The sequence below is a fragment of the Parambassis ranga genome, chromosome 7, assembly GCF_900634625.1.
Source record: "Parambassis ranga chromosome 7, fParRan2.1, whole genome shotgun sequence".
NCBI lineage: Eukaryota > Metazoa > Chordata > Actinopteri > Ambassidae > Parambassis > Parambassis ranga.
In genome coordinates, this window is record NC_041028.1 from 2338228 (window position 1) to 2348908 (window position 10681).

The 10681-nt window shown below is 46.3% G+C and overlaps 2 protein-coding genes across 2 annotated transcripts; one reads left to right on the forward strand and one right to left on the reverse strand.

Annotated features, from left to right (window-relative positions):
* Positions 1-600: 600 nt before the first annotated feature.
* Positions 601-3255, reverse strand: LOC114439070 (macrophage mannose receptor 1-like). Its single transcript, XM_028410810.1, has 3 exons — positions 2982-3255; positions 2585-2685; positions 601-823 (listed from the first exon to the last, which is right to left on the reverse strand). The coding sequence occupies exons 1-3, from the start codon at positions 3214-3216 to the stop codon at positions 698-700; spliced, it is 462 nt and encodes a 153-aa protein (XP_028266611.1). The 5' UTR covers positions 3217-3255; the 3' UTR covers positions 601-697.
* Positions 3256-6489: 3234 nt separating this feature from the next.
* Positions 6490-10418, forward strand: edem2 (ER degradation enhancer, mannosidase alpha-like 2). The gene is made up of 11 exons (XM_028410789.1): positions 6490-6734; positions 7613-7723; positions 7817-7856; positions 7951-8056; positions 8135-8260; positions 8352-8563; positions 8817-8958; positions 9037-9161; positions 9239-9383; positions 9499-9620; positions 9803-10418. The coding sequence occupies exons 1-11, from the start codon at positions 6643-6645 to the stop codon at positions 10283-10285; spliced, it is 1704 nt and encodes a 567-aa protein (XP_028266590.1). The 5' UTR covers positions 6490-6642; the 3' UTR covers positions 10286-10418.
* Positions 10419-10681: the final 263 nt, after the last annotated feature.

Genomic DNA, 10681 nt, shown 5'->3' on the forward strand with positions numbered 1-10681 from the left:
GCTGAACTAAACCTGTGAGGTTTCTGATTTTGAATGGAGGGATCACCGGAGATGCTAACTTCTTGGTTAGACTGTAATCACCACTTTCATCTTTGGTGTCGTATAGATGTTTGTCCTTTGATTGTCAAACCCTGTGCTGCACCTCTGTGTCATTTGACTCATGCAAACAGCTTTTAGAAGGAAACTTGCACATCAGGAACATGAACAGTTGTTTAGACCGGGGATAAGTGAGGTCACCATCATGTTATGAAGCAAACTCAGTTAAGTGCACTCAGAGGGGGCGGGGCCTAACATCAGCTTAGAATTTTAGGCCCGCAGTGGATGTTATTTTTAAACATACAATGGACAAATTAAAATGAATAAACAGTCGACATGCAGGACTAAGAGTTCTAAAGTAAAATTCACAAACTGCAGTTTTCATACTTTTTATTTTCACAAATATAGAAAAGATAATAAGCAAAGATATAACTGTCTCTGTCTCTCTGGCTGGAATAAGTGGAGCTACATCGGCTCATTTGTTAATTATAAGCATTTATTTTTAACAAACTAAACTGTTTAATTGAATCGGGTGGTCAGGACACACGGCCCCTCTTTAGGTCCCACCATAGATACTGATTAACAGGATGGGTTCACCTCAGCTGAGCTCAGATAAGCAGGTTTTAGCACACACACACGTATGTACAGCTCATGTCGACACTTAGAGCTCATCTTTCTTCTTCTTTGAGTCCTCTTTGTCCTTGTGGAAGACGTTTCCGTCTGACTGCTTCCTCCAGCTCAGTCTGATGTCCTCATTCACTCCCTGCTCCTTCAGCTTCTGCTTGAGCTGAGACATAAAAACTGTCCTGAACATCACTCAGACCAAACCTGCCAGTAAATCTGCTCAGCTTAATCCTGCATTTGGTTATCAAATAATCAGTCACCCAAGTTTCCCACAGATCCACTAAAACTAATGCCAGAGAGGAACAATGCAAATACACTCAACAAAAATATAAACGCAACACTTTTGTTTTTGCTCCCATGTTTCATGAGATGGACTTGAAGATCTAAACTTCATTCCAGATACACAATATTACCATTCCTCTCAAACATTGTTCACAAATCTGTCTAAATGTGTGATAGTGAGCACTTCTGCTTTGCTGAGATAATCCATCCCACCTCACAGGTGTGCCACATCAAGATGCTGATCTGACATCATGATTAGTGCACAGGTGTACCTCAAACTGCCCACAATAAAAGGCCACCCTGAAATGTGCATTTTGTTTCTGCTTTATTGGCGGTCTGGGGACTCAGAACCAGTCAGTATCTGGTGTGACCACCATTTGCCTCATGCAGTGCAACACATCTTCTTCGCATAGAGTTTATCAGATTGTCTATTGTGGCCTGTGGAATGTTGGTCCACTCCTCTTCAATGGCTGTGCGAAGTTGCTGGATATTAGTGGGAACTGGTGCACGCTGTCGTATACGCCGGTCAAGCACATCCCAAACATGTTCAATGGGTGACATGTCCGGTGAGTATGCTGGCCATGCAAGAACTGGGACATTTTCAGCTTCCAAGAATTGTGTACAGATCCTTGCAACATGGGGCCGTGCATTATCTTGCTGAAACATGAGGTGATGTTCATGGATGTATGGCACAACAATGGGCCTCAGGATCTCATCACGGTATCTCTGTGCATTCAAAATGCCATCAATAAAATGTTCCTGTGTTCTTCGTCCATAACAGATGCCTGCCCATACCATGACCCCACCACCACCATGGGCCGCTCACCCACACGACGCCACACACGCTGTCTGCCATCTGCCCTGAACAATGTAAACCGAGATTCATCCGTGAAGAGAACACCTCTCCAACGTGCTAGACGCCATCGAATGTGAGCATTTGCCCACTCAAGTCTGTTACGGCGACGATCTGGAGTCAGGTTAAGACCCCGATGAGGACGATGAGCATGCAGTTGAGCTTCCCTGAGACGGTTTCTGACAGTTTGTGCAGAAATTGTTTGGTTATGCAAACCAATTGTTTCAGCAGCTGTCTGAGTGGCTGGTCTCAGACGATCTCGGAGGTGAACCTGCTGGATGTGGAGGTCCTGGGCTGGTGTGGTTACTCGTGGTCTGCGGTTGTGAGGCCGGTTGGATGTACTGCCATATTCTCTGAAACGCCTTTGGAGACGGCTTATGGTGGAGAAATGAACATTCAATGCACGAGCAACAGATCTGGTTGACATTCCTGCTGTCAGCATGCCAATTGCACGCTCCCTCAATGCTTGTGGCATCTGTGGCATTTTGCTGTGAGACAAAAATGCACATTTCAGGGTGGCCTTTTATTGTGGGCAGTTTGAGCTACACCTGTGCACTAATCATGATGTCAGATCAGCATCTTGATGTGGCACACCTGTGAGGTGGGATGGATTATCTCAGCAAAGCAGAAGTGCTCACTATCACACATTTAGACAGATTTGTGAACAATGTTTGAGAGGAATGGTAATATTGTGTATCTGGAATGAAGTTTAGATCTTCAAGTCCATCTCATGAAACATGGGAGCAAAAACAAAAGTGTTGCGTTTATATTTTTGTTGAGTGTACATACCTGCTGCAGCATGTCCTCCATCACAGCAGAGTCATTCAGATCCACAGAGGAATTCTTCACCACCTTCAGCTTCAGAGTGACTTGATTTGAAACAGGCGACTCTAGAAAAAATAAATCAACATCTGTGAAGAAGATGTTCACATCTGCTTCTACAGTAACCTGCTCATTTACACACACTGTTGAACAGATGCTGATTGTTTTTAGCTGGGATTTATTGAACAATATGACTTTTTTATTTCAACCATGCCAGTAAATTATGTATAACATCAAGTCAAAGCTCACTCTTTAAGTGCATAGAGCTCATCTGCTATCTATCTATCTATCTATCTATCTATCTATCTATCTATCTATCTATCTATCTATCTATCTGAATGGATCTAACTGAATCACAGCTTACCACTGTAGCAGACAAAAGCTCTCCTGTAGTCACAGTTCCAGTCCTGCCACTGTCCGGATTCCGCAAAGTTTGCAGCCACACAATTCTCATTTCTCTCAACATTATTAGGCTCATTTGCTCCCCAGTAACTAAATGAGGAGTTGCTTCCATCCGCCCAGCTCCAGTTCCTGTAAAGCCCAATCCAGGATTTCCCTGCATATGGTACCAGTCTCTGAACCTGCTGGTTCTCCAACATGTTTGTCACACTGGCCAGGTCTGTATGATGAGCTCTGCAGTAACTTTGAGCCTCAAACCAGGACATGGAAGTGTGGACGGGAATGTACGTCACATTTGGCCCTGAAAACAGACCACAGTGAAGTGCTGTGTAGAGCCTCGGCAGTGCCACGTCTGTGGGTGTATTCATGACTCCACTGAATTAGTGAAAGTATCAGTTTACAGAACTCCTTACCTCTGACATCTGAGCAGATCGCTGCCGTAGGTAAAGAACAGTTCCGATCGTTTCACGCTCCAGAATCATACATGTTCCCACAGTTTTCTTGACCGCCTCTGTTGTTCGGTTCATTGTAAGCCCAGTTTGTGAACTGAGTGCTGTTCTGTAGGTGGACATCTCTCCCCGACCACATCCAAGTCTGTATGTCTAAGAACAACCCAAGCCAGGCATGCTGAAAACATCAATTCATTGCTTTACTTCACGGTCACTGCAGCTCGTACAGTTATTGTGAAAGAGAGACAGGAAAGGTGACATTACATATCATCTATAGCCCATTTTGCTCGTGTCTGCTGCTTTGTTCAGCATGTCCACATCCTTCTGGCTACCTACAGTTGCCAGGTCGATGTGTGAAAAATAACGTCCATCTTTGGTCTCTGCAGTGTCACAAATGTTTGACTGATGCCTTCACAAAATCTCGTTTTTAAATAGATACATTGGAAGAAAGATGTTTTCGTTCCAAACCGGGAAATTTTTATCTAATTTGACTTCATGCAAAGAGCTGGCAGAAATAACAGGTCATGTAAACCTGGTGGTGCTGATGTTGTGGTCACGTGACAGAAGTTAGTGTAGCATCAGCTTTTAGCTCCAAGCATCATAAAGTGGTGTTCAATAGTGAAGATGGTCCTGCTGAACTAAACCTGTGAGGTTTCTGATTTTGAATGGAGGGATCACCGGAGATGCTAACTTCTTGGTTAGACTGTAATCACCACTTTCATCTTTGGTGTCGTATAGATGTTTGTCCTTTGATTGTCAAACCCTGTGCTGCACCTCTGTGTCATTTGACTCATGCAAACAGCTTTTAGAAGGAAAACTTGCACATCAGGAACATGAACAGTTGTTTAGACCGGGGATAAGTGAGGTCACCATCATGTTCTGAAGCAAACTCAGAGGGGGCGGGGCCTAATGTAAAATGTAAAATTCACAAACTGCAGTTTTCATACTTTTTATTTTCACAAATATAGAAAAGATAATAAGCAAAGATATAACTGTCTCTGTCTCTCTGGCTGGAATAAGTGGAGCTACATCGGCTCATTGCACCATCATTACACCACGCTGTAGCCTAGCAGAAGAACACAGCTAGCAGGTTAGCATACTAACTTCAAAGTACACAGAGCTCTGAGGCATAAGTACAGCTCATTTTTAACCGTGTGCAGACTTTTATTAATTATAAGCATTTATTTTTAACAAACTAAACTGTTTAATTGAATCGGTTGGTCAGGACACACGGCCCCTCTTTAGGTCCCACCATAGATACTGATTAACAGGATGGGTTCACCTCAGCTGAGCTCAGATAAGCAGGTTTTAGCACACACACACAGGGGTGTTATGTACAGCTCATGTCGACACTTAGAGCTCATCTTTCTTCTTCTTTGAGTCCTCTTTGTCCTTGTGGAAGACGTTTCCGTCTGACTGCTTCCTCCAGCTCAGTCTGATGTCCTCATTCACTCCCTGCTCCTTCAGCTTCTGCTTGAGCTGAGACATAAAAACTGTCCTGAACATCACTCGGACCAAACCTGCCAGTAAATCTGCACAGCTTAATCCTGCATTTGGTTATCAAATAATCAGTCACTCAAGTTTCCCACAGATCCACTAAAACTAATGCCAGAGAGGAACAATGCAAATACATACCTGCTCTATCTATCTATCTATCTATCTATCTATCTATCTATCTATCTGAATGGATCTAACTGAATCACAGCTTACCACTGTAGCAGACAAAAGCTCTCCTGTAGTCACAGTTCCAGTCCTGCCACTGTCCGGATTTTGCAAAGTTTGCAGCCACACAATTCTCATTTCTCTCAACATTATTAGGCTCATTTGCTCCCCAGTAACTAAATGAGGAGTTGCTTCCATCCGCCCAGCTCCAGTTCCTGTAAAGCCCAATCCAGGATTTCCCTGCATATGGTACCAGTCTCTGAACCTGCTGGTTCTCCAACATGTTTGTCACACTGGCCAGGTCTGTATGATGAGCTCTGCAGTAACTTTGGGCCTCAAACCAGGACATGGAAGTGTGGACGGGAATGTGCGTCACATTTGGCCCTGAAAACAGACCACAGTGAAGTGCTGTGTAGAGCCTCGGCAGTGCCACATCTGTGGGTGTATTCATGACTCCACTGAATTAGTGAAAATATCAGTTTACAGAACTCCTTAACTCTGACATCTGAGCAGATCGCTGCCGAAGGTAAAGCACAGTTCCGATCGTTCCACACTCCAGAATCATACATGTTCCCACAGTTTTCTTGACCGCCTTCGTTGTTCGGTTCATTATGAGCCGAACAACGAAGTTTTGGGGCCAAACCGGACAGACAGCAGAGCTGCAGGCAGAGAGACAGAGGACTGTGGTCTGATGCTGCGTGCTGTGTTTTTATAATGTCCATCCATGATGCTGCTCTGGCTCTCCCCTTTATCCTCTCTGTCCTGTCTCCCTCTTCTTCTTCTCCTTCTCTACCTCGGCCGACTGTCAGCAGGAAGGTTCTTCCTTATGAGCCGGATCCTGCTGAAGGTTTCTTCCTGTTAAAAGGGAGTTTTTCCTGACACTGGGGGTTCAGGCTCTGGGTCTCTGTGAAGCGCTTTCTGACAATTTCTGATTATAAAACACGCTCAATTAATAAAACTGAATTGAAATGAAATGATTTTTTTTTTTTTTGGGGGGGGGGGGGGGGGGGGGGGGGGGCTCACAGGGGGTTTCGCCCGGGGAGTAATTCAATGTAGAACCGCCACTGGTGTAACTGTAACTGAACATTAACAATGGGAGGAAGCCTGTCTGTGTGTGTCTGTGTTTTACCTGGACTGATTATTTTCTGGCTCGCTAATGATTTTAAATATGTTATATAGTTATAAGACTGTATTAGTGTGTGATTAACTGTCACGTTGATCTTTAAACAGCTGACAGACACGCAAACACGAGGAGGAGTCTGTCCTGACACGAACCCCGGAGCAATATGGCCGCCGCGCAGCAGCAGCAGCGGCGGCATCCAATCAAGAAGCTACGCGACAAAAACCCTCGTCAGCGCACCGGCATGCGCATGCGCCGATCGTTCACTTCCTGCTTCCTGACAGCTGCACAACAACACCAGAAACCCACCTGCGCTCCTGTGTTTTCTGCACCGCTCGGACTTTTGCCGTGTTTTCTGTCTCCGTGTCCACCTCCGTGTCTCTGTCCGCGTCTCCATGCGCGCTCCCGTGTGCGCGGTGCTGATACTTTGGCTGCTGAACGATGCGGGGGCTCATCAGTTCACCGAGGAGGAGATGGCTGGCATCAGGTAAACACTCGGACGGTCCACCGGCTGAAGCCTTCAGCACCAGAGGCTCTCATAACTACACTACAGTGTTAACTACTAACACTTCGAGGACTTTCCGAGGACTTATCCACCGCTGAAAAAAAACGAGAACATTTTTTATCCAATAAATTAATGGAAACTTTGATTGTTGACCCATAGTAAAATATTTACAACGAATTATTAATTAAATCACTGTGGAATATTAGCCTTTTCATAAAATATATATAATACATTACACAATGAATAAAAACTGAGATGTTACCTGGTAGCATCACAGCGTAGCATCCTTGTACTATGTGATTAGCATCTTCGCTAATAGCCAGACTAGAATGTAGCATCCCTGCAGTAGCATCTCAAGGCTAGCTTCCCAGGCGAACAGTTAGCTTCCCTCGGCTAGCATTTGTAACCTAGTCTGTAGTCTGTACAGTAGTCTGTTTTTCTATTGTTCTCTCCATATTTCTTTGTTCCGGAAGAAACCAACTCTCAGGACAGTTTAGTTCAAACTTCATTAAGAACGTTGTCGAAGGGTCCGTCACCGAAATGAGTCCGATTATAAACAAGCAGTAGGAACCAACAGAAGAATGAACTGGTGCAGTCACTAAAATGCTACAAAAACATAAAAGGCATAAAATGCTACAAGTGTAAATTACATAATTAATTATATGGCCATATAATTACATCCAGAATGTCAAAATAACATTCAATAAATGTAATTAGAATTATTGATCGCTACACCAGTGTACATACTGACTGGTGTTTCCAGTTAACCCCTGTAGAAATGTGGGTAGCGTTTCTAACCTAGTTTTGTGTCATGTGTCATGTCATATGTGGTCCTAACTGTCACCTGCTTCCTGCCTCAGACAGCGCATCAAATCCATGTTCTACCACGCCTACAACAGTTACCTTGACAACGCCTTCCCCTACGACGAGCTCCGCCCACTCACCTGTGACGGCCAAGACACCTGGGGCAGGTAACGTCATCATGAACGCATGCTTATTTCAAAAACTCTTAAATAAAGGTTTCTGCGTTCACACTGATGGACAGAAGGAACTCTCTTCCACAGCTTCTCTCTCACTCTGATCGATGCTCTCGACACTCTGCTGGTGAGGCCTGACACAGAGTTTAAATGTGAATTTAAATTGTGCACTTTAACACACAGCATTCTGGCGTGTGTGTCTTGTCTTTGACTGTGTGAAGGTTTTGGGAAACAGCACAGAGTTCCAGCGGGTGGCGTCGCTCCTTCAGGACACCGTGGACTTTGACATTGATGTGAATGCATCTGTGTTTGAAACCAACATCAGAGGTACTGAGGGGAGGAAGGTGAGCCAGGTTTTTACACAGATGCAATGCTCTTTTGTCAAACTGCTGTATGTGTGTGTAGTGGTGGGTGGTCTGCTGTCGGCCCACCTGCTGGCAGGGAGGGCAGGGATGCAGCTGGAGCCCGGCTGGCCGTGTTCAGGACCGTTGCTGAGGATGGCTGAGGACGCCGCCAGGAAACTGCTGCCTGGTATAAACACACACACACACACACACACACATGAGCAGAGTGTCTGTGGCACCATAAACCATCAGAGGAGTAAAGAGCTGCTCATTTCCAGCATTTCAGACTCCCACCGGGATGCCGTATGGCACGGTGAACCTGCTGAACGGCGTCAGCCCCACAGAGACGCCCGTCACCTGCACCGCAGGCGTGGGAACCTTCATCCTGGAGTTTGCCACTCTGAGTCGATTGACTGGTGATCCAGCATTTGAGAATGCAGCTCGCCAAGCACTGAGAGCACTGTGGAAGACCAGATCTGACATAGGATTGGTAACTGGTCCTTCCTTCTGCTTCTGGCCTGTAACAGCACAGCCGTAGACATTCACATCATCGGCCCCCTGCAGGACATTTAAGCACAAACATCAACTAGAAACGGATTTTTTTATAGTCGCCAACAATAAAAGCATCTCTAAGCTAACATGCAGCAGTTGTGGGATCCACCAAGGACAAAAATACACAGTTTAAATGGATGAATCAGCTGCGCTCTAACCCATGTCTCTCCCTCCCCTGTCTGTCTGTCCAGGTGGGGAACCATATTGACATCGTGTCTAAAAAGTGGGTGGCTCAGGACGCCGGTATCGGAGCTGGAGTGGACTCCTACTTTGAGTACCTGGTGAAAGGAGCCATCATGCTGCAGGACGAGGAGCTGCTCGGCATGTTCCAGGGTAGGAGTCAGCATGCTGCGCTCCCACTGCGCCCCCTGCTGTGAATCTGATTTATAACAGCATGGCGTCTTTCCTCAGCGTACGATCGAGCCATTCAGAACTACACTCGGTTCGATGACTGGTACCTGTGGGTGCAGATGCACAAAGGGACCGTCACCATGCCTGTGTTCCAGAGTCTGGAGGCCTTCTGGCCCGGCCTGCAGGTGAACACACAGACACACAGTCACAGCTGAACTCAGCCTGGATATGGTTTTTCATTGATGAACTGTGTGTGTGTCAGTCTCTGCTCGGGAACCTGGACAGCGCAGTGAGAACGTTCCAGAACTATTACTCCGTGTGGAGGCAGTTTGGAGGTCTGCCTGAGTTCTACAGCATCCCTCAGGGTTACACTGTGGATAAAAGAGAGGGGTACCCACTGAGACCAGGTGAGCCCGCTAACAGAATCATTGTTTCCCACATGAGTGTGTCTTTCTTCACACTCTTCTCCTGCTGCTGTTGGGCTTATTGTTGATGAGCTCAGCCTCTGTGTGTGTGTTTCAGAGTTAATAGAGAGCGCCATGTACCTGTTCAGAGCTACAGACGACCACACCTACCTGCAGCTGGGCCTCGACGCTCTGGAGTCCATAGAGAGGATCACTAAGACTCCCTGTGGATACGCCAGCGTAAGTCCGCCTGTCTGTCAGTCTGTGTGGAGGCCTCAGGACAGCGCTGCAGTCTGCATGTGGACACAACAGATCTGATTTTGCTTAATTCTCGGTGACAGCAGCAATGGCAGTGGCTCCCCCTGGTGGTTGTGCAGTAAAACAGGTTTAGACCTGTTTTTATCATGTTTTTACTCTTTCAGGTTAAAGACCTTCGAGACCACCAGCTGGATAACCGGATGGAGTCTTTCTTCCTCGCTGAAACCATCAAGTACCTCTACCTGCTCTTTGACCCCACCCACTTCCTGCACGGTGGCGGGAAGGAGGGAGATGGCTCCTGGGAGGAGGGCGGTGATGGAGGGCGATGTGTTTTAGGGGCAGGAGGGTTCATCTTTAACACAGAAGCTCATCCTCTGGATCCAGCAGCGCTGTACTGCTGCAGCCGCCACGCCCAGGACCGCCAGGAGCTCCGAGACATCCTGCTTGGCCCGTCACAGGCGCGGGACAAGCCCGAGAGCCAATCAAAACGGCACGCCACAAAAGAAGAGGAGCGACCACTCAGCCAATCTGAAAGCATCGCTTTAAAACCAGGAGAGAGGAAGATGCCGCCGCCGCTGTCCTGCCCCGTTCAGCCGTTCAGCGCTCGGCTCGCCGTCCTGGGACAGGTTTTCACCGACAACACCTGAGGTGTGAGCCAGCTGTTTGCTCAGGGGCCCACAGGTGAACTCATGGATTCATGATGCTGCTTTGAAGCTGAACTGTGATGTGACTGGTCACTAATTTAACATGAAGATGAATATATATTTTTATTTATGAGAATATTTGTCCTGTTTGTTTATCACTGCTCTAGATCTGAACTGATATGAGCCTGTTTTTTAAAGAAAGAAGAAAGAAACATGTGGCTGTGCAGCATTCTTGTCCCTGAGAAAAAAAACACAAACAGGCTGCAGGCTTAGGAGGACACACACTCTGCAGGATGAACCCATCTAAAGTTCAGCTAGAGGGCGCTGTGCTGCAAGAGTTAATGAAGCTAAAGTAATATTTTTATTTTAGTTTAGTCAGATATAATATTGATCTATATC

Bases quoted from the DNA above. Each gene is read 5' to 3' on its own strand.
- LOC114439070 (XM_028410810.1), bottom strand. From the start codon at position 3,216: ATGTTGGAGAACCAGCAGGTTCAGAGACTGGTACCATATGCAGGGAAA. The intron at 2,686-2,981 runs GTAAGCTGTGAT...TATTTTTTCTAG, and splicing joins AGCTTTTGTCTGCTACAGTG to AGTCGCCTGTTTCAAATCAA. The intron at 824-2,584 runs GTATGTACACTC...TTTATGTCTCAG, and splicing joins TGGAGGACATGCTGCAGCAG to CTCAAGCAGAAGCTGAAGGA.
- edem2 (XM_028410789.1), top strand. From the start codon at position 6,643: ATGCGCGCTCCCGTGTGCGCGGTGCTGATACTTTGGCTGCTGAACGAT. The intron at 8,564-8,816 runs GTAACTGGTCCT...CTGTCTGTCCAG, and splicing joins CCAGATCTGACATAGGATTG to GTGGGGAACCATATTGACAT. The intron at 9,621-9,802 runs GTAAGTCCGCCT...TTACTCTTTCAG, and splicing joins CTCCCTGTGGATACGCCAGC to GTTAAAGACCTTCGAGACCA.